Source organism: Tinamus guttatus, unplaced genomic scaffold, assembly GCF_059628265.1.
Source record: "Tinamus guttatus ecotype Peru unplaced genomic scaffold, ASM5962826v1 Tinamus_guttatus_pri_ptg000047l, whole genome shotgun sequence".
NCBI classification, from domain to species: domain Eukaryota; kingdom Metazoa; phylum Chordata; class Aves; order Tinamiformes; family Tinamidae; genus Tinamus; species Tinamus guttatus.
The window spans coordinates 1,994,342-2,011,805 of NW_028288581.1; the positions used below are offsets into that span (position 1 = coordinate 1,994,342).

General features: G+C 48.7%; 1 protein-coding gene across 3 annotated transcripts in view; it reads left to right on the forward strand.

Moving 5' to 3' along the window:
• The first annotated feature begins 309 nt into the window (after nucleotides 1-309).
• The window catches only part of ARHGEF7 (Rho guanine nucleotide exchange factor 7), a 113,557-nt gene continuing 96,402 nt past the window's right edge, over nucleotides 310-17,464 (forward strand). For 2 of the 3 annotated variants that reach the window (XM_088538510.1, XM_088538517.1), the window contains exons 1-2: nucleotides 310-491; nucleotides 15,079-15,165. In XM_088538510.1, the coding sequence (XP_088394636.1) occupies nucleotides 327-491; nucleotides 15,079-15,165 (252 nt within the window). In that variant the 5' untranslated portion in view covers nucleotides 310-326. Of the gene's footprint in view, nucleotides 492-14,913; nucleotides 14,930-15,078; nucleotides 15,166-17,464 lie in introns of those variants that run through there. The other variant, XM_088538524.1, reaches the window with a different exon arrangement.

Genomic DNA, 17,464 nt, shown 5'->3' on the forward strand with positions numbered 1-17,464 from the left:
GGCACCGCGGCCGCGCGGGCGTCTCGCGGCGGCGGCGGGGCCGGGCCGGGCCGCCCGGGCGCGGGGCGTCGTCATCTGCATTCACATGGCGGAGGCGGGGGCAGCGGCGGGCGCCGCGGCCTCCGCGTGAAGCGCCGGCCCGCAGAGGAGGGGGGATAACAACAACAATAACAGCCGTGATAATAATAACAATAATAATAATAAAAAAACAACAACTAGCGGGTCTGGGAGGAGGCGCGGCGGCATCGCGAAGATTAGCGATCCGGGGGTCTCTGCGGCGCTGCCGCCGCTCGCCCTGCGCAGCGCGGCGCCTCCTGGCCGCGGCCATGAATTCCGCGGAGCAGACCGTTACGTGGCTCATCACCCTGGGCGTGCTGGAGTCGCCCAAAAAGACCATCTCGGACCCCGAGGGCTTCCTGCAGGCGTCCCTGAAGGACGGCGTGGTGCTGTGCAGGCTGCTGGAGCGCCTGCTGCCCGGCACCATCGAGAAAGTAAGTGCCGCGGGCCCCGCTTTGTGCCGCCGCGCCCGGGCCTGCGTCCCCACGGCCCGCGGCGCCGCCGCCGGGAGCCCCCCGGCGCTCGGCACGAAGTGCAGCAGCACGAGCAGGAGGAGGAGGAGGGCGAGGAAGGCTCGGCCCTGCCGGTGCCCCCCGCGCGCCGCCGCGGGAGAGGCCGGGGGCAGCCGGGGCGCCGAGAGCCCCGCCGGGAAGGGCTCCCCTGCGTCCCCCCTTCCCGCCCCGGCTTGCGAGGGTTCCGCGCGGAGAAAGAACGAACGAACGAAAGAGAAGGAAACAACAAAGAAAAAAAGCTTCACTCTTTAATATGAAGCCCCCTGCCCTTGCATTTCAGTGCGCGTTTTCTGCGAGTGGAGCTTTTTTTTTTTTAAGCCGGTGCTGTAAAGCTGGAGGGAAACTTGCCTGGGATAGCCAGCGTCTGGCCTCGCTCGCGTTCGGCTTCGTGCCTCTGGTTTCGTGAGGCTGCGCTTCAGCTTTTGCGCGGCTGCTTCAGGGGTGACCAGGTCTGTTAGGGCTTTGTGGCGGGAACAGAAAACTGTCTTTTTCATATTTGAAAAAAAAAACACACACAGTTCTGTGTTGTGTTTTTAAAAAATACAGTATTTCAGACAGCTTTCATGTGTTATATACCCAGGTGATTCTTTTTTAAAATCTATTTATATATATAAACTTTCCATATAGAGAATTCTGATTTTTGATACTGTCCCTCAAGGCTGGGAGTGATGCAATTGCCTCACCTGGGCAGAGGGTCCCACCAGCTCTCATTCCGCCTGCTGAAAGAAGTACTCAGCAATGTAACATGCAGCGCACTTGTGTTTTTTTTTTTTTTAACCTCTTAATATATACACTTGAACTGTATATGCTGGCAAAACTTTCGTTTTGAACCATACAAGGTAGTGGAGAGGAAGAGATGAATGAAGGTCATCGGCTACGCTGACAGGAAAATTCCTTCCCTGAAAACAATACAGTATTTTCCAGCTTTTTCGCGTTGTAGACCGTGCCGCCGCAGACGTTTAAGGCTGCTGACAGTGGGTTTTCATTACCTTCGGTGTCTCGTTTTGCAGTAGCCCACTGACCCACAAAGTTGCAGAGCGGGTGCGTGGAGCTAAGTAGGGCACTGGCCGCAGTGCTGGCTTTGGCTTTGCGGCCCCGCTCCTGAATTCATGCTGTGCTGGCGGAGCTGTTGCCTCGAGTTGTGCTCTAGCCCAGAGACCCTGCTCCGGGATGGGGATCCCGCTCCCCGGGACTGAGTAGGCCGTTCCCGTCCGCCGGAATGTGCAAGAGCTGGGATGCCCGGGGTGTTGTTGATGGGTCCAAGCAAGAGGCCCCTGCGCATGGGCTGCGTGGGCGCCTCGGGCTGTGCACGGAGCCAGTGGGGACGCGCAGAGCCGCTGCTGCTCTGCCCAGGGCGTCCGCGCGTGTGGGAGCTGGAGGAGCTGGACGCGCTGCCGGCGCTGCCGCGGGGTTCACACAAACCGCCGTCCGTTCCACTCAGCGCCCTGCGACCCGCGGCTCCGGGGTGCGTGAATGTCCTTTCTGTTTGCCCGGGGTGACACGTCTGGCAGCAGGAGGACATGGGACTGCGGGCAGGAGCCGTCTCAGCTACCTGCGTGAGCAGCGGTGCCCAGGGCAAGGGCACCTCGGGGATTCCTCTCCCTGGCTTGCTCTTCTCTGCCCAGCACCAAGTCTTAACACAGAGAAGTCCCAGCACAGCGTCTCAGTGTGCGCAGCTGCTGAGGGAGCCTCCAGCGCGTGTGGGCTCCAAACTTTGGGGCAGCAAAAACCTCTCCCTGCTTGTGGATGCCAGAGCTAGAGAAATGGGACCCTGGACTCAACTTGGGAGACAGGCTGTACCGTTCAACAACGGGATTAAGAGGACCTGATGGAAGTAAGTGAATAGAGTAGAGCTGGAATAGTGTTTTCTCAGCTCAGTATATGTTCCTGACAGGAGTATGACTAGGAATGGCTTTGTTGCTGTAAATGATTTCCTATATATGTATCAGGATAACCAACATGCGTGGTGTTCATGCAGGGATCCCCTGGCGACGGGCCCAGATGAGGAGGGTTTGTGCCGGGACAGGCTGTGCCCAGGCCGCCCTGCTCGCGGCGCGGTGTGCGAGGAGCTGTCCGTAGGGAAACGCGGCGGGAAATGGCGCTTTTTACACGGCTGTCTGGGCACGGCTGCGAGGAGAACCCTGTTGGCTCTGGTGTGCCTTTCTCGCTGCCCTTTCTAATTCTCAGACACCTCCAAGGAACATTTTCTCCTCTATAAAGATGTGCCATGTAACCGTAGGTAAGAGACTGAAAGAAACACAAGACCGAACTATTCTCTATTGTGCTTCCTTTTCTATTCTTCTTGTACTAATAAAACAGCCAACATTTACATCCCTCCTTGCTTTTCTGTTATTTTGCAATGCCCTTTTTGCTGCTGCTCTTCATTTCTGTTTTTTTTTTTTTTTTTTTTTTTTTTTTTTTTTTTACTGGCTGCATTTTAAATATAAACCCATTTATTCCCTATTCACCTGGGAATAGTTCCCAGGACATTTTTGGACATTTTTGAAGTCTAAATGATACAAAATTTGGTCCACAGATTAAGTCTGCTTCAGTTCTCAAAATCACTGAAGATCCTAACTTTCTATAAATATCTGACATGAGCAGACTAACTCTTTGAAGACTCACAGAGCTCATTTTCCTGTAAATACACTGTAGCAAATAAAACCAAATAGAACATAAATAGTGCAAATTATAAACAAGAAAGGAAGTTTATTAAGCTTATTTTTATTAAAATATGCTTTTTAGAAAATACTATAAATTTCTTTTAAAGTCTGTTTATAAAAAGGACTCTATATGTATGGTATTGCAATAGGTTTTTTTGTTGTTGTTGTTTGGCATTTTGTCCTTCCAAAGCCTCTGGGCACCATGAGAGTAATTAGTAGAAGAATTTCAATAAATAAAGGTTGAGTGCCCATAAAAGGAATACAGCACTTGAAGGTCAAAGAACAGATTTTCCTAAAGTAGAAAAACTGGTGGATTTCAAAGCTGGTTAGTATGTTCTTCCTTTAGTTTGCTGTGTATACAGCATCTCTTGTGCAGAATAACAGCCAACCTGTCAGGAAGTTTCGACTGAATTTGTTTATATTAAGTTCTGTTGTAAACAACATCAAAAGACAGGTGTTAAATTCACCAGATTCCAAGAATGGTGAATGAAAATAATTTGGAAAGTAATACTAGTACAGCTTTTCTCTCTGTTTTTGGTTCCCTTTGGTATCATTATGATCCCTTTGCATTTCAAGAGAGACTATGACGCAGTAAAGCAACGCAGTTGCATTAGGCAGCATGATGGCAGCGCTGGGCAACGTCGCCCTGAGTGTGGGATGGGACTGAAAGGAGGAGATTAAAAAGGCAGCCCCAAAGCAAGCCAAAACAAATGACAGCTTGGTATCATTTTTTTAAAGCACAGAGATTTGCGCTGAAACGCGCTGGTCACATGATCCATTCCATGGGCCGGGGGATTGCACTAAAAATTGTTTGAGTGAGAGGCTCCGATTTCACGTTGCGGCATTTGAGCCCTGCGCTCTGAAGCCCTTTGCTCTGACGGCAGGGAGAGGGTCGCGGCGCCAGCATCGCACTGCAGCTGCTCTCATCTTAGATGCTTCCCATGGCAGAGATCGTTCCCCAAATAAATGCCTCCATCCAGTGTGACCCACTTTTGACGTTGTAAATAGAGATTAAAACTAGAGCGGGAATTTTCCTTGTCATATTAGACTTCGCGCTCCATTAAGTTCTGCTGCAAGTTCGTCTTTGGCCAGTCGTTCAGCCAAAAAAGCCCTGTTTTGAGGAGGGCTTGATGCAGTTGAGAGCCGCGCTAAGGAAAAGGCGCTGGGGGAAGAGGAGGAACCTCGGCTGAAGAGGTGACAGGGGGGCCGGGAGCAGCTGCCGTTGCCCTTTGAGGGCCTCTCTCCACCGTGCAGCGTGGCCGGCTGTCCCCACAGGACGCTCCGTCCTCAGCCGTGGGGCCACACGTGAGATGAAACAACCCGGGAGCGGCTCTGCTGCGCGTGGAGGCTCGTCCAAACACAGCCGTTTCCTCTGGCGGTTCCTGCGTCGCGAATGCGTGAGAGGAATGGAGCGAGTCTGGCCTAAGGAAAACAACTAAAACTGTCCTGATGGCTGAGACTTACGGGGCAACGTGTGGTTGTAACAAAGCTGGTCTTCGACTGGAGGCTGAGCAGCAAAGTTGGCTTTAATTTGGCCGGTTAAAGATGCAGCATCAGGACTGACGAGAGAGAAGATCAGTGTGTTTTTAAAATATAAATATATATAAAAATATAAAATATATAATACCTTATATATTAGCATCATCCTTCTCTTTTAAACGACTGAAGTCTTTGGCCCAAAGACACATTCTGAGTTTTAATTTAGGGAGACATTAACTGTTCATAACTCACAAGGCAAATGTGTTGCTGAATATGAGCACAAACACTTAAAAAGGCTCATTTTCTCCGAAGGGAGGTTCTGGCTGGTAGGTAAGGCAGCTGCCCCACTATCTTTGTGCTTGCAATGGGCATGAACACTTATCATGCTGACAGAGGAGTAATTATGTTCACGTGTCCCTGATGCCACATTGACATATCGGGGCCAAATGCCTCTGTTGGCGAGAGGGTGACCTCAGTGTGGTGCCTCCAGCTTTGCAGAGGAAGAGGGAAGGGAGGGTATTTGGGAGTTAGCGATAGTAACAAGCCTATCGCCTGCTACCTGTGCAGAGAGGGCAGCGTTAGCTGAGGGCTGACTGTGGAGCACGGGCAGAGATCAAGACCATGGTGAGCGCCCCGCTGCTAGTACAGCAGCCACTCGTCAGGTCGTGATGCCAGGAGCAGGTGGCACCTGAGCAGTGGGAATTTGGGGAGCGCTGCAGGCAGCACGGCTGGCGAGGCTGCCAGGCTCCATCAGAGGATCCTCTGCTGCTTTCGCCCATTTGGATCCACAGGGAAGGTTTTGCAGAAGCTGTCATTGCAGCAAAAGGTCACCGCAGGACTAGACCTGGGAGCCAGGAAGCAAAACCTGCGTTTTAATGCCCATGTGTTCTCTCCCTCCAGCAGCAGTCCCTGCGTACAAGCTCCCAAGGAGATCATTGTGCTTCTGGGAAGAGTAATCCGTGCTGGGCAGCTGTGCGTGCTCAGGGAGCCCCGCTGTGCGCGAATGCTGTCGTTCAGCGATGGAGGCACTCGAGGGGCTGGCACTCCTGGAAGAACAGGCAGAGCAAAGTTGTTCAGCAGGTGTTTTCCCAGATTAGATTTTATTCTCATCAGTGTTGCCATTGGCTACTTCAGGGGATCACTGGGGCTGTTAAGGTGTTGTTACTTAGCATGTTCATCCTTTCATGTTGTGTGCGCAGGAGTGCAGCAGGCAACACGGAAGGAAAATAGTGTTGTCTTTCCCATTTATTCACTTGCTTCATAAGTCTGGGTGACTGATTTACCTAGAGAAGTATGCCAAGGAAGCAGAGGGCTTGCTTGGGTCTGGGTTTGGTGTCTCTTTTTCCTTGCACATCAGACCCTGTTAATGCAGAAGGGTCTACGCTGAGATCAAAAAGGGTATGCCAGACCCGAGTGCAGGGGAAGGAATCAGTACTGTTAGTACTATTACTGTTAATGAATCTGTTTTCAGAAAAAAAAAATCATTTTGCTGGTCTGACTCTCTTTAATGCCCTTTCCACAGTTGCTGTATATGTTCTTTTTCCATCAGTGTGTAGCAGGGCCATCAGAAAGGGCAGTTTTTCAAGCCCCAGCAGTGCTGCCGTGAGCCCTCAGCACACTGCCTGTGTGAGCAAAGGCAGGAGCTGTGGGGCTGGCATCAGCCATCTCCTCCTGGTTACCGAAACATGCCAGTGGTGGAGCACACCACATTATTCAATTGGAAATGCTTAAGGCTGTAATTCAAGCCCTTAGGAAAACTGTAAGTATGGCTTTAAAATTGAAGCTTACAAATTACATAGGTATATAAATGTGTGCATTTGTACACATATATGCATACGTGTATTTAAATTTTGGCTTCGAATTTCTGAAGGGAATTCAAAACATGTATTTCTTAAGTTACAATTTTAATTTATGGTTATCCAGTGCCTGTGATTTGAAGAGAAGAAGCCTTAAAAATAGCAAACACCGCAAGGCTTGCGAAAATATTATAGTTGGCAACATTAAAACCGCGTCAGTCTTGCACGCTGGCTGGACTTTAGCTTGGCTGGCTGAGCTTTACTCCCTGATCCTCAGCCAGAGTGACACTTGGGGGCTCCTCGTGGTTTGCTCAGTGGAGCAGTGCGAGATTCCCTCCGTGCCGCTTGGTATAAAGTGTTTGCAATGATTGCCCCGACTGGCATGAAGACGTCGAGGGGAGGTAGCTGGCTGCCTCTGTGAGGAGTTCTCGTAGTGATGCTCCTCGCCACACACCTTGGATATTTGATAGGCAAAGTCAGGTCTAATACACGAAGTCTCCGTTTTCCTCCTCTGCAACGAGTTCCATAGCAAGATCTTGGCATCTTGCCCATAATATGATTCCCACCGTAACGACAGTCCAAAAATCTGCCCCCCTTTCCTGCAGACGCCCTCCTCGCTGATGCGGCTGTGCTGACAGCATCGTGCTTTTTTAGCTCCATTCCTGTCATGCGGGGAGCGGAGCAGCTAGACTGGCAGAGGAATTCCCTCTCTGGCATATGCTGCATCCACACCGCGGAGCGGTGCCAGCGGAGCCGAGGCGGTGGAGCTCTCCCGACGTAAACAAACTGGGAACGCTTGGGCTCCCGGAGCCTCGGCTCCCGTGACGCAAGGAAACACGGCAGGGCTGCGTGAGAAGGGGGGCAGAATCCCAGCTTGCCACCCTCACCTCACAGAGAGATGCCAGGGAGTGGGGTTTCCCAAAAACCCCATGTCCTCTGCAGCCACTGCTGGAATCTCCCGTCTTGAGTAGCAATTCACCACTTCACATTATCAGAATCCATAGATTCTGATAATATTGCATGGAGTCTGTGGCAGTGGCATGTTAGGAACTGATTTCACCTTTAAGATAGCAAGCAAGTAACCAAAAATATGGGATATAAGAACACTAGCTCCCAGAATTCAGAAATTATTAGGAAAAGGATTGTTCCTGCAGCTGTAACTTGGCCCTTGATGTAGAATACTCTAAATATTAAATATCCCTGCTCACATGGTAGGACCCCTGCCTTGTTCAGTTCGAGGAGTGGGCCTACAAGAAGAACATGATTGCAGTTGCAAAGGCAACTTTCTGTCTTGCATTTGATGAATTTTAAGTGCTTGGCATTCTCTTAATACAGTTTCATAGCATTGTCTTAATGCAGCTTTTATGTGAAATGCAAAAAAAAATCCTGGAAAATAATGAAAACAGAAATATTATCTACAATATCACAGCATCCTTAAGTTACTCTGTTTATCTTAGGGATCGATCCAATACACATCTCTTGCGAACCAGTTTACAGACTTTGGAATTTGATCAGGGTCCAAGAGAAGTAGCAAAAGTAGAACAATTTTAGTGCAAAGTTCATAGTGTTTCCCTGAACGTTGTTTAATATATGTGCAGATCTGAAAGGATGAGTTGAAATTGCTGTATTAATCTTAATAGCATCATTTTTTACAGGGGAGAATAATGAAAGAATGGGTTGATTTTTTAATGAGACTCAAAGAGCTAGTTTATCATGCTATAGAGCATGCTGAAATCTTAAGTGTAAATTTTTCCCAAACTTAGCCGTGTTAGCTTAACTTAGTTTTCGAGGGCTATTTCTGAGAGGACTGAAGCAGATAAAGCAGAGCATCGAGCAGAGCATCGCTGTATTTCAATCCAGGTTGCTAGTAATTTCCCCAGTACAAGAGGGATGCGGAGCTTCTAGAGAGGGTCCAGCATAGAGCGACAAAGATGATTAAGGGACTGGAGCATCTATCGTATGAGGAAAGACTAAGCGAGCTGGGCCTGTTTAGTCTGGAGAAGAGAAGACTGAGAGAAGATCTGATCAACATGTACAAGTACTTGGCAGGGTGATCATAGGGAGGATGGGGCCAGGCTCTTCTCCGTGGTGGCCAGTGACAGGACAAGGGTTAATGGGTACAAGCTGAAACATAGGAAGTTCCATCTCAACATGGAGAAGAACTTCTTTCCTGAGGGTGACAGAGGCCTGGAACAGGCTGCCAGAGAGGTTGTGGAGTCTCCTTCTCTGGAGATCTTCCAAACCCGCCTGGATGCCACCCTGTGCCACGTGCTGGAGCAGGGGGTTGGACTACGTGATCTCTAGAGGTCCACTCCCACCTCAATCATTCTCTGATTCTGTGATTCTGTAATGATGCCTATATCAGTCAGGTGAGCTTTTCTGGGCATATACAGAAGTACTTAAAACACTGGAGAAGTCTTCAGTGTGTCAAAGTGCTCCTGGTTCCAGCTGCTGTGACAGGGCGGACGTAAGGGGAGGCGGGAGATGTGGCTGGTGACTTGGTGTGGCCCAGTGGCAGGTGAGGGAGGCTGCAGGCTTCCTGATGGGCAAGATAGGGTTATCTGGTAGAAGCGCAGGGCTGAATGAAGGACTGGAATTTGGGGCTGGCTACGCAGGTCGTGTGGTCTGTTAGGCAGATGTGTGGGGCACAGTGATGGGTGGGCTCTTACAGGTTGTACAACAGAAAAGATTCACATGTGTGGTTAGCCCCACTTAAGGCTACGGAAGGAGGCGGTGGGATCTGTGGATTCATATGGAGCTGCTGCCATCACTGATAGTGGTGTCCAAGGACAGGAGGCTTGGGAATCCGTGCGTTCTTTCGTAGAAATTGGACATCTGCTGCTCCTTAGAGAGGATACTCTGTTGAGTTCTTTGAGAGGACAATCAGAAGGCGCTTCTAAGTGACTGGGATGAGGAACAAGAAGGAGATGGAGCAAGAACAGAGATTCACCTGTGCTCTTGAGTTCTGTGTTAACTCATGGTTAGCTCCAAGCAAGTGGTACCCTTCTTGGCATATGAGCATTTTATGTCTCGTTTAAGGCACCTACCTTACCCCTTGTGTTCTACAGAGAACCGGGGCACCTGGATGAATTCTTGTATGAGCACTGGAAGCATAAAATACAGGCAGTCTAGTACCAGACTTCTAAGAGCTGAGGTCTCTTCCTGGATCCAGCTCTTATCTTGTGCACTTAGTGTGCACGATGCTGGGTTTTCACAGCTTCCTCATGCCAAAATACAGGTGTGTAGCACACAATAATTTTTCTGCATGTTACTATTGAAAAATTTAAGGTAACGGGTTGGCAAAAGTCAATACTAAAGAGTAACAGTACCGCAGGGATAGTATCACAGTAAGATACGGTGCTCTCTATATGTTTGATTTTCAAACAAAACTGCATCTTACTAAGAATCCTGACCTGTATTTTTAGCTAAATTATAGAATCCTGCTAATGTCATCAGCAAGATGTACAATCCATGCAGTGTTTGGGTTCAAGTGCAGAATGATCCTGCCATAGAGCCGTGAAAGATAACAGCCCTTCAAAGGGCAGCTGCAACTTAGGCTTTTATTGCTGTTCTGTCCTTGGTAAGAACTTAGGGCTGCACGTACCATCATTTGAGACCCGTCTCTTCATTGACCATTTGAGTATCTGCACCTAAGAAAGATGCCTCGTGGTAGACACGATGAATGCCCCTCTACATGTCTCATTCATTTTTGAATTTCACAGAGAAAAAAAAAAACACACATTTGATGTCCTCCTCTCTGGCTATACAGCATAGCAGTTTCATGCCTCTTTTACTTCCCTTCCTGATAAAATTTGCAAGGGCAGGTGCTGTGGGAATGGTGATGGAGCTGGCGATGAGCGTTACTGTGTCTGTCCCAAGGGACGGGCACTGCTAAACGCAGGTAATGGAGCAGACAGAAGGCTAATGCCACCAGGAGATGGAGCAGTGAGAGCCTGTGGCACTCACTGCACGGGGACCAGCTGCTTCTTTACAGAAGAGTTAGCCAGAGAATTCCGGATTGCCCCCTCCCGGTGGAAGCGCTCGTCTCGTTCGTAGCCCAAACGTGAGCCCTGGTGATGAACCGCGGCCTGCAGCGTTCGCGCTGGTTCAAGGTGTTCACCCCAGGGACGCTCTGCACCGCGGTGCCGCTCCAGAACGTCCGCTGCCCTGCACGCTGCTCTGCTTTGGCTGCGCAGAGATGGGAAGGTCTGGAATTGAAACGTGGCTGCTGTAGTTGAGAACGTGAAAGACAGGACTGATAGTGGTGTCTGCCTGAACATGCGCTCCAGGTGTCCCTGCGTGAGAGGGAGGCTCGCACGAGATGGTCTCTAGAGGTCCCTTCTGATGTGATTCTGTGACTATCTCTGTAGCTTTGCCATGTCATTCACTTACAGTATTTTTGCTGATTAGATTACAGTGATACGCGTGGACAGGATATTTTAAAACAGGCAGAAAAAAAAATATTTCCTCTTGCGAGACAGATGCAGTGCTAAAGACTGTAGGCCGAGTCAGCAGTATATGAGCTAAGTGATCAGGAACATTGGGATAGATGGCACTAATCCACCCTGTCCCTGCAGCACATTCCCGCATGGTGCCCTTTTCCCGTAAGGCTTTAAGGCGCAGGGTGGTCAGGATCAAGCAGCCCTACCCTTGACCGAAGCACGTTTCAGTGTCTGCCGCACACGTCTCCTGGTTTGTAGCTACCTGGTTCATTGCTCCCTGCCTTCCCATACTTGAGATAGTGCCCATCCTCAGTAACCATGTCGTATGGGTTACACATCATTCTAGATATATGACTTCTTAAAACTTACATGGAGTAACCCTGTCAGTAATTCAGTCTCTTCCTTTTGCCTTTGTGGTAGATCCCATTATATATTTCAAAAACTTCACAGTTTTAACCCATATTATCATCCTGTCAGATAAATATGAGTAAACAGTTTTCACAGTTATAGCTGAAGAAGTGAATCTCTCTTTTTTTCTCTTTCTCTCTTTTTTTTTTGGGGGGGGGGGGGGGGAGGGGGCACTTTTATTCTGTCCAGTGAGTTTTACTCTGCCCTTTTATTTTTGTAAGGAAGCAGTGTCATACCTTTTTTGATGGTGATACTGTAGTGTCCTTTTTATGTCTGTGATATTGTTGATTAAATCGTAGATTTAAACAAACCAAAACAGATGCAATATTTAGCAAGGCTCCATCTATTTGTATGCTCCATCATCCTCCATCTTTTTTCAATTGCAGCAAATATTCTTTGCTTCTTAATAGTTGCAGTGTATCACATAAATGTCCTCGTGAAGTAGCTGTAATTTCTGGAGCTACTTCCCAAGGGGCTAAATCTTAATCAGGACCTGTCCTCTGCACGGTTTAAAGTGTTGCAGCTCTGCGCATTACCTTCCACTTGTCTCTCTCAATTCCACTGCGGAGCCCCAGTCCCTAATTAAGAATCCATCAGGTCCCCCTGGAATTCTGGTCTTTTTAATTACTATTACTCTTTTTTTTATTATTATGATTATTTGTATTACTGTAGCACAGAGTTTCCAGTTGGATACTGAGGCCTCTTTGTACTAGGAGTCATATAGACTCATAGTCTATAAAGTCAGTAAGACTATAGCCAGTAAGAGGACAGCCCCTATTAATGAACTGCCAATTATATTAAAATTTCCCAGGTAAATAACTTGCTGGATTTGCCTTTGTTTTTGTGGATTCATTACTCTTTTCTTTAAGTTTCTAGCAGGATATGCAGATATTTTCAGATTCTTTACCTATACGCCTCTATCTCCTGTTGGATAAAAATGCCACTGTATCCACAGAGCTGAGAAAACGTAGCCTGTTTGTGTGTCATCGCTCTGATAGATATCTGTTTTACGACTGAAATTTATTCCATCATTTTGTGAGGAGAGAAAAAAAAAAAGATTTACTGAATCTTATTTTATTTTGTTGAGGCAGGTGATTTTCAACTGAAAAAAAAATGCATTAGAGTCATGGTAGGGCTGCAATTTCCCTAACATGTATTTGGCATGTGTTTTAAACTTCCAGATCTGAAAGGGGATTTTTTTGCAAGGTTAGGTTTTTTGGTTGTTGTTTCTTTAATCTTCATCTGCAAATTCTTTTCCTCCTCTAATCAGGTGTCCTTACTTAGCTTTCGTCGTTGTTGTTTTGGCCTATTTCCAGGTACCGTGCAGTCTTTTCTGGGATAGCATTTCATATATCTGGGTTTTTACAATTACAGAATTCCCTGCTCATTGGGGATTTGGGGAATAAGGACTATTAAAGTGATATACTTGATTATGTTATGAGGTGAGTTTGTTTCTTTTAAGATAAATTTATAGATTCACAGTGAGTTCTTTTTAGAGGTTGTTTTGTTTGGAGACTGTAAGTAGTTTTAAGGTTTCTCGGTTTGAAAAGAGGCTTTTCATAAAGTAGAAGCAGCCACCAAAATAAAAGTGGTGAGGTCAATAAGGGGATGTGGAAGTATGATCTATAAAGGTGATTAAAGAAGTGTGTTATGCAAGTACTTTAAGAAAAAAAAATACTACAGATACTGTAAATTGGAATTATATAATTATTGTGTACATTCTACACAGTAATATGGAGAAGAGAGGATACTAGAAGCATGTACGTAAAAACACTAATACAGATCTCATGAAATCTTTCTGCAGTGGATGTTGGGATGAAAGAAAATGTTGAGATATCTTATTATAATTGCTAAGAAGTAAAGTAGTCAATCAGCACAACAAAGAAGTATAACAAAAAATTAGTGCAAAATCCATGTCAGGGAGATGAAGCTCATGTTTCCAGAAGGGTTCTGCTGTCACTTGTATCCTTTCTAAATTTACGGATATTCCCATTCAAGGTGTTCTAATCATACAGGACTTCCTTGATATTACCGTTACATTTTTGTATGGTAAAATGGTTATTTTTAACTCACAGCAGTTAATCATAGTACAGGAAAAACATTGAGGAGTTTGTGTTTTGTGTGTGTGTGCTTGTGGAACGGAAACTCCTTCAGCTGATACCGCTACCAGTTCCTTCTGTTACGAAACAGTGGCCTTCATTTCAAACTGATCTGTTGGTTTGGCATGGTTGGGTCCTGAGATGAAGGAATCTGGAGCACTGGAATCTGCTCCAGTGGTGAGACCAGCCTTGATACCTTCTGTTCTCTGCTTAGGTGGTGGTGACTTGTGCTTGAAATTTCACTGTACTAGGTTCACTCAGCCATGCTGTTGTACTTACTAATTTTTGTGGTGCTGCGCGGTCAGAAATACTTTTGATATTGCATGAATATCCGGGAAGCACAGTCATGGTCTCAGCTTGATGGTGTGTTTAGTAGGAGTGCTAATTTCCAAGGCCTAGGAAGATGTATTACAGTTGTGACCACGCGTAGTGCTGGCACACGTGTGTATTGAAGATCCTTCCCGTGTAATGTGTAATCAAAGGGCCCAACGTCACGCACTGCCACCTCAACGTCCAACCACTTCCAGGGCACTTTTGTGCCTGGCTTTCACATTCAGAGGGCACCATGTGTCCGGGCCGCAGGTCTGTTTACTCGTGGTGTGGGCGCTGTTTTGTTTGGTGAACTGCTTCATAGAAATGAGTGAATTTCTTGTGAGATAATGCTTATTATGCATGCACAAAACCTCAGTCATGGCACATTAAGCTATTGGCACTGAAGGCAACTTCTTTTTCTACATCTTAAGGATAAAGACACAACTACAAGTCTGTGTGAGTAAGGACACAGCCAGCACACAACTGCATTGCCAAACACCTTTTTTTTTTTTAATTCTTCCTTGCAAGTTCAGTCGAGGCTTTCCCCTCTTTACGAACTTCCCTCTTCCCAGGGCTGGGGAGAGACCGCAGTACTTTGTTAGGCTAGAGATAAGTGGAAAATAATTAACATAAGACATTAGAGCTGGTAGACCATTGACCCTTGAGTACTGACGTTTCTCCACTGAGCTCTTTTTGGAATTTCTGGGATATTAGTAAATATATATATGTTTTATATATATATATACTATTTTCTTTATAATAGTGATGTTGAAGTGTGAAATGAGGTCAGTTGGTGCACGAACAGCACAAGAACCACCTACGTGGCTTTCTCCTCATTTCCTCTATAAAGGGATATGATACGTACGTACATCATCTACACACTTCTTTTCTCCTTTCCCCTCCGCCGTGCCGCCCGGGGCGGCCGAGGCCGCTTCCCGGCGGCACCAGGCGGGGCTGCCCCCGCCCCGAGGGGCGACATTTTGAAGCCCCTTCAGGCCTCTCCGCGCGGGCCCCGCCACAGACACCGTCCCGCTCCGGGGCGCTCCGCGAGCGGGGCCGGGCCGGGCCGCGCACGCCATTTCCTGCGGCCCGTGTTTACTTCCCGGTTCAGGCGGCTTCGCAGCGAGCGCCCGGCGCCGCCGCCCGCGCAGGGAGCGGGAGGTGAGGGCGGCAGCGCGGGGCGGAGCGGCCGGGGCGGAGCGGAGCGGAACGGAACGGAACGGCGCGGAGCGGAGCGGCGGGGGCAGCGCCGCGCACCGCCCCGCACCGCCCGCAGCGCTCATGCGATCCCGCCGCCTCTTGTCTTCCAGGTGTTCCCGGAGCCGCGCACGGAGGGCGAGTGCCTGAGCAACATCCGCGAGTTCCTGCGGGGCTGCGGCGCCTCCCTCCGCCTGGACGTGAGTCGGGGGCTGGGGCCGGGAGGGAGGGAGGGAAGCGGCGGCCCCAGCGCCGCCTTTGTGGCCGCGGCCTCGGGCGGAGGGGGCGGCGGGTGACAAGATGGTGGCAGCCGCCCCTCCGCGGCGCGCGCGGCTCGGGCCCCGCGTGGGGCGCCCGTGGGCGGTGCTGCCTCGGGCCTGGCCCGGCCTGGAGCCCGCGGCGCAGCCCGCCTCGCCCGTGTGCGGGTCCCCGCGCGGGCTGGACGCTCCTCGGCGCCGGTAGGAGCGGGCGGTTGTGCTGGCGGCGCCGGCGCAGCGGGGCGCGGGAGCTGCCTTGGCGGCGTGGGCTCCCCTGCAGGCGGGCGAAGCGGCGCCGCAGAGCAGCGGCGGGTGCTCTCGGCTGCGCTTGGCGCTGCGCAAAGGCCTCGCGGGCGGCCGTGCTCCCAAAAAGCCTCTCTGGGGCTTGCGGTTATCTAGTCGTCTGTTAGATGGGTGTGTTTGGCTGCAGCACTTCTGTGGTGGTGCCTGGGTCGCTTGGCAGGAGGAAGAACTGGTGCAATTAAGAAAAATCTCTTTGCACTGAAAAGTGAGTGGTATTATAATTTCGGCTAGAGGGTTTTTTTGGGTGGAAGAAACAGTTTTTAGTGCTTCTGTGAGTAAGTTAATGTAGCATTGCCTTAATTAGTTGTCAGGTCCTTAACAGTATCTCTGGTCCTGCTCTTATTTTGCCAGGCAATAACTGAATATCATTAAAAAGACTCATTGCTTTCCTGATGCTCCCGGACAGTGAAGTATCATTAGTGAAATTAATGATACTTACAGGGCTTACATTTAGTCTTAGTCTTAGTTCTGTCATGGGGAAGGCAGGAATAAAGGCAGAGAAAAAAAAAAAAAAGAAATTACACCCATACCTGCCTTTCTCTTCCCTGCCTCCCCTACAAAGCAAATAAAGAACATACTGAGATTTTTTGGGATTTTTTTGAGAGAGGGTGGAGGGGCAAATAAGTTTTAAAAGATTCAGAAGCCAGATTCTAGGGTGACCTTTGCATTATTTCAAGCATTCGACGTTGCTTTTCAGCAACACGCTTTAGTGGCTGCCTAATGCCTTTTCCATTTATCTTCAGTAGGGCTCTGTTAATGTTTTTTTTTCATATTCTGAAATTCATGTCTGAAAACTGATCTGAAATCCAAGTGAGTGAGACGTGTATGAACTGGGAGGACCCTGAAATCTCAGTTCAGAGTCAAGTCAATAGTGCAAGTGTGAAAGCAAAAGGGGAGGAAAACCATTCTTTTCCCTCTTTAGTCATTCCCTACAATAATTCTCTCACTGAAGTGTTTTTTTTTTTTTTTCTCTAACTTGGGAGTAGTCACACTTTGCAAAAGCTTCTAGCTTGTCTTCTGTTTTATAGTAGTGGGAAGCTTTTGTGAGCCCTTTTTCTTAGGGTGACAGGAAAGTGAAGACAAAAAAAAGCAATCAAAAAAGATTTTTTTTTTTGTCTTGCTGTCAGAGCCTGAATATATTTGGACACAGCCAAATTGTTAACCTGGCCTCAGGGGCTTCTCAGCAAGATTGCCGGAAACTCCTTTCTTATGTGCAGGTAACTGGCTGTAGGAGCTTCCAGCTCAGCATGTTGGAACAGGAATTACTCCTGAGCTGCCTGCAGAGCTGAGAGGCTGGTGGAAGGTGCACATAAATGCTGGAGCTTTTTGGAGCCCCCTGCATGCGTGTTACAAACCTTGCTTATGCTTACATGTTGGCTCTTCCCTGTTGTTTTCTCATTATTTTTCCTCCCTCCCCTAGCCGTTTCCAAAAATGAGAGGAATGGCAGCCCAGATTCAGCGAGCGAGGAGCTGGCAGGGGCCTCGCAGCCTTCTGCTGATTCCGGGCTCTTCCCCGTCTCCTGCAGCAAGGTGTGAGTCAGCCCCGTGGAACTCGGCCTCGCTCGCTGTGGGAACTGGGGCGCTGCCATGGCCGCCCCGCGTGGCGGCTGCCTCGTGTCCTTGCTTGCGCTCGCGTTTACAAAGAGCCTTCCCTCCTTTGAGGACTGCTTACTGCTTTTTCAGTGAGCAAAGAGTGTCTCGGAGAACAGCGGAGGTGTTTTCTGCAGAGCAAACAGGTTGGAGAAGGAGGAGTTAATGGTGAGCATCGATATTGGACGTATGTGGTGTTGTATGTGCGATATCCTAAATAGCAGCAGTATTGGAATAATGGTGTTGTCGGCAGAAGCTAGAGAGCAGTGCAGGGAAATGGGACCTTGTTCTTTGTGGGAGTGTGGTGCTTCTCCTAAGCTAAGTAACTCTTGAGCCTGGCACTGAGTCT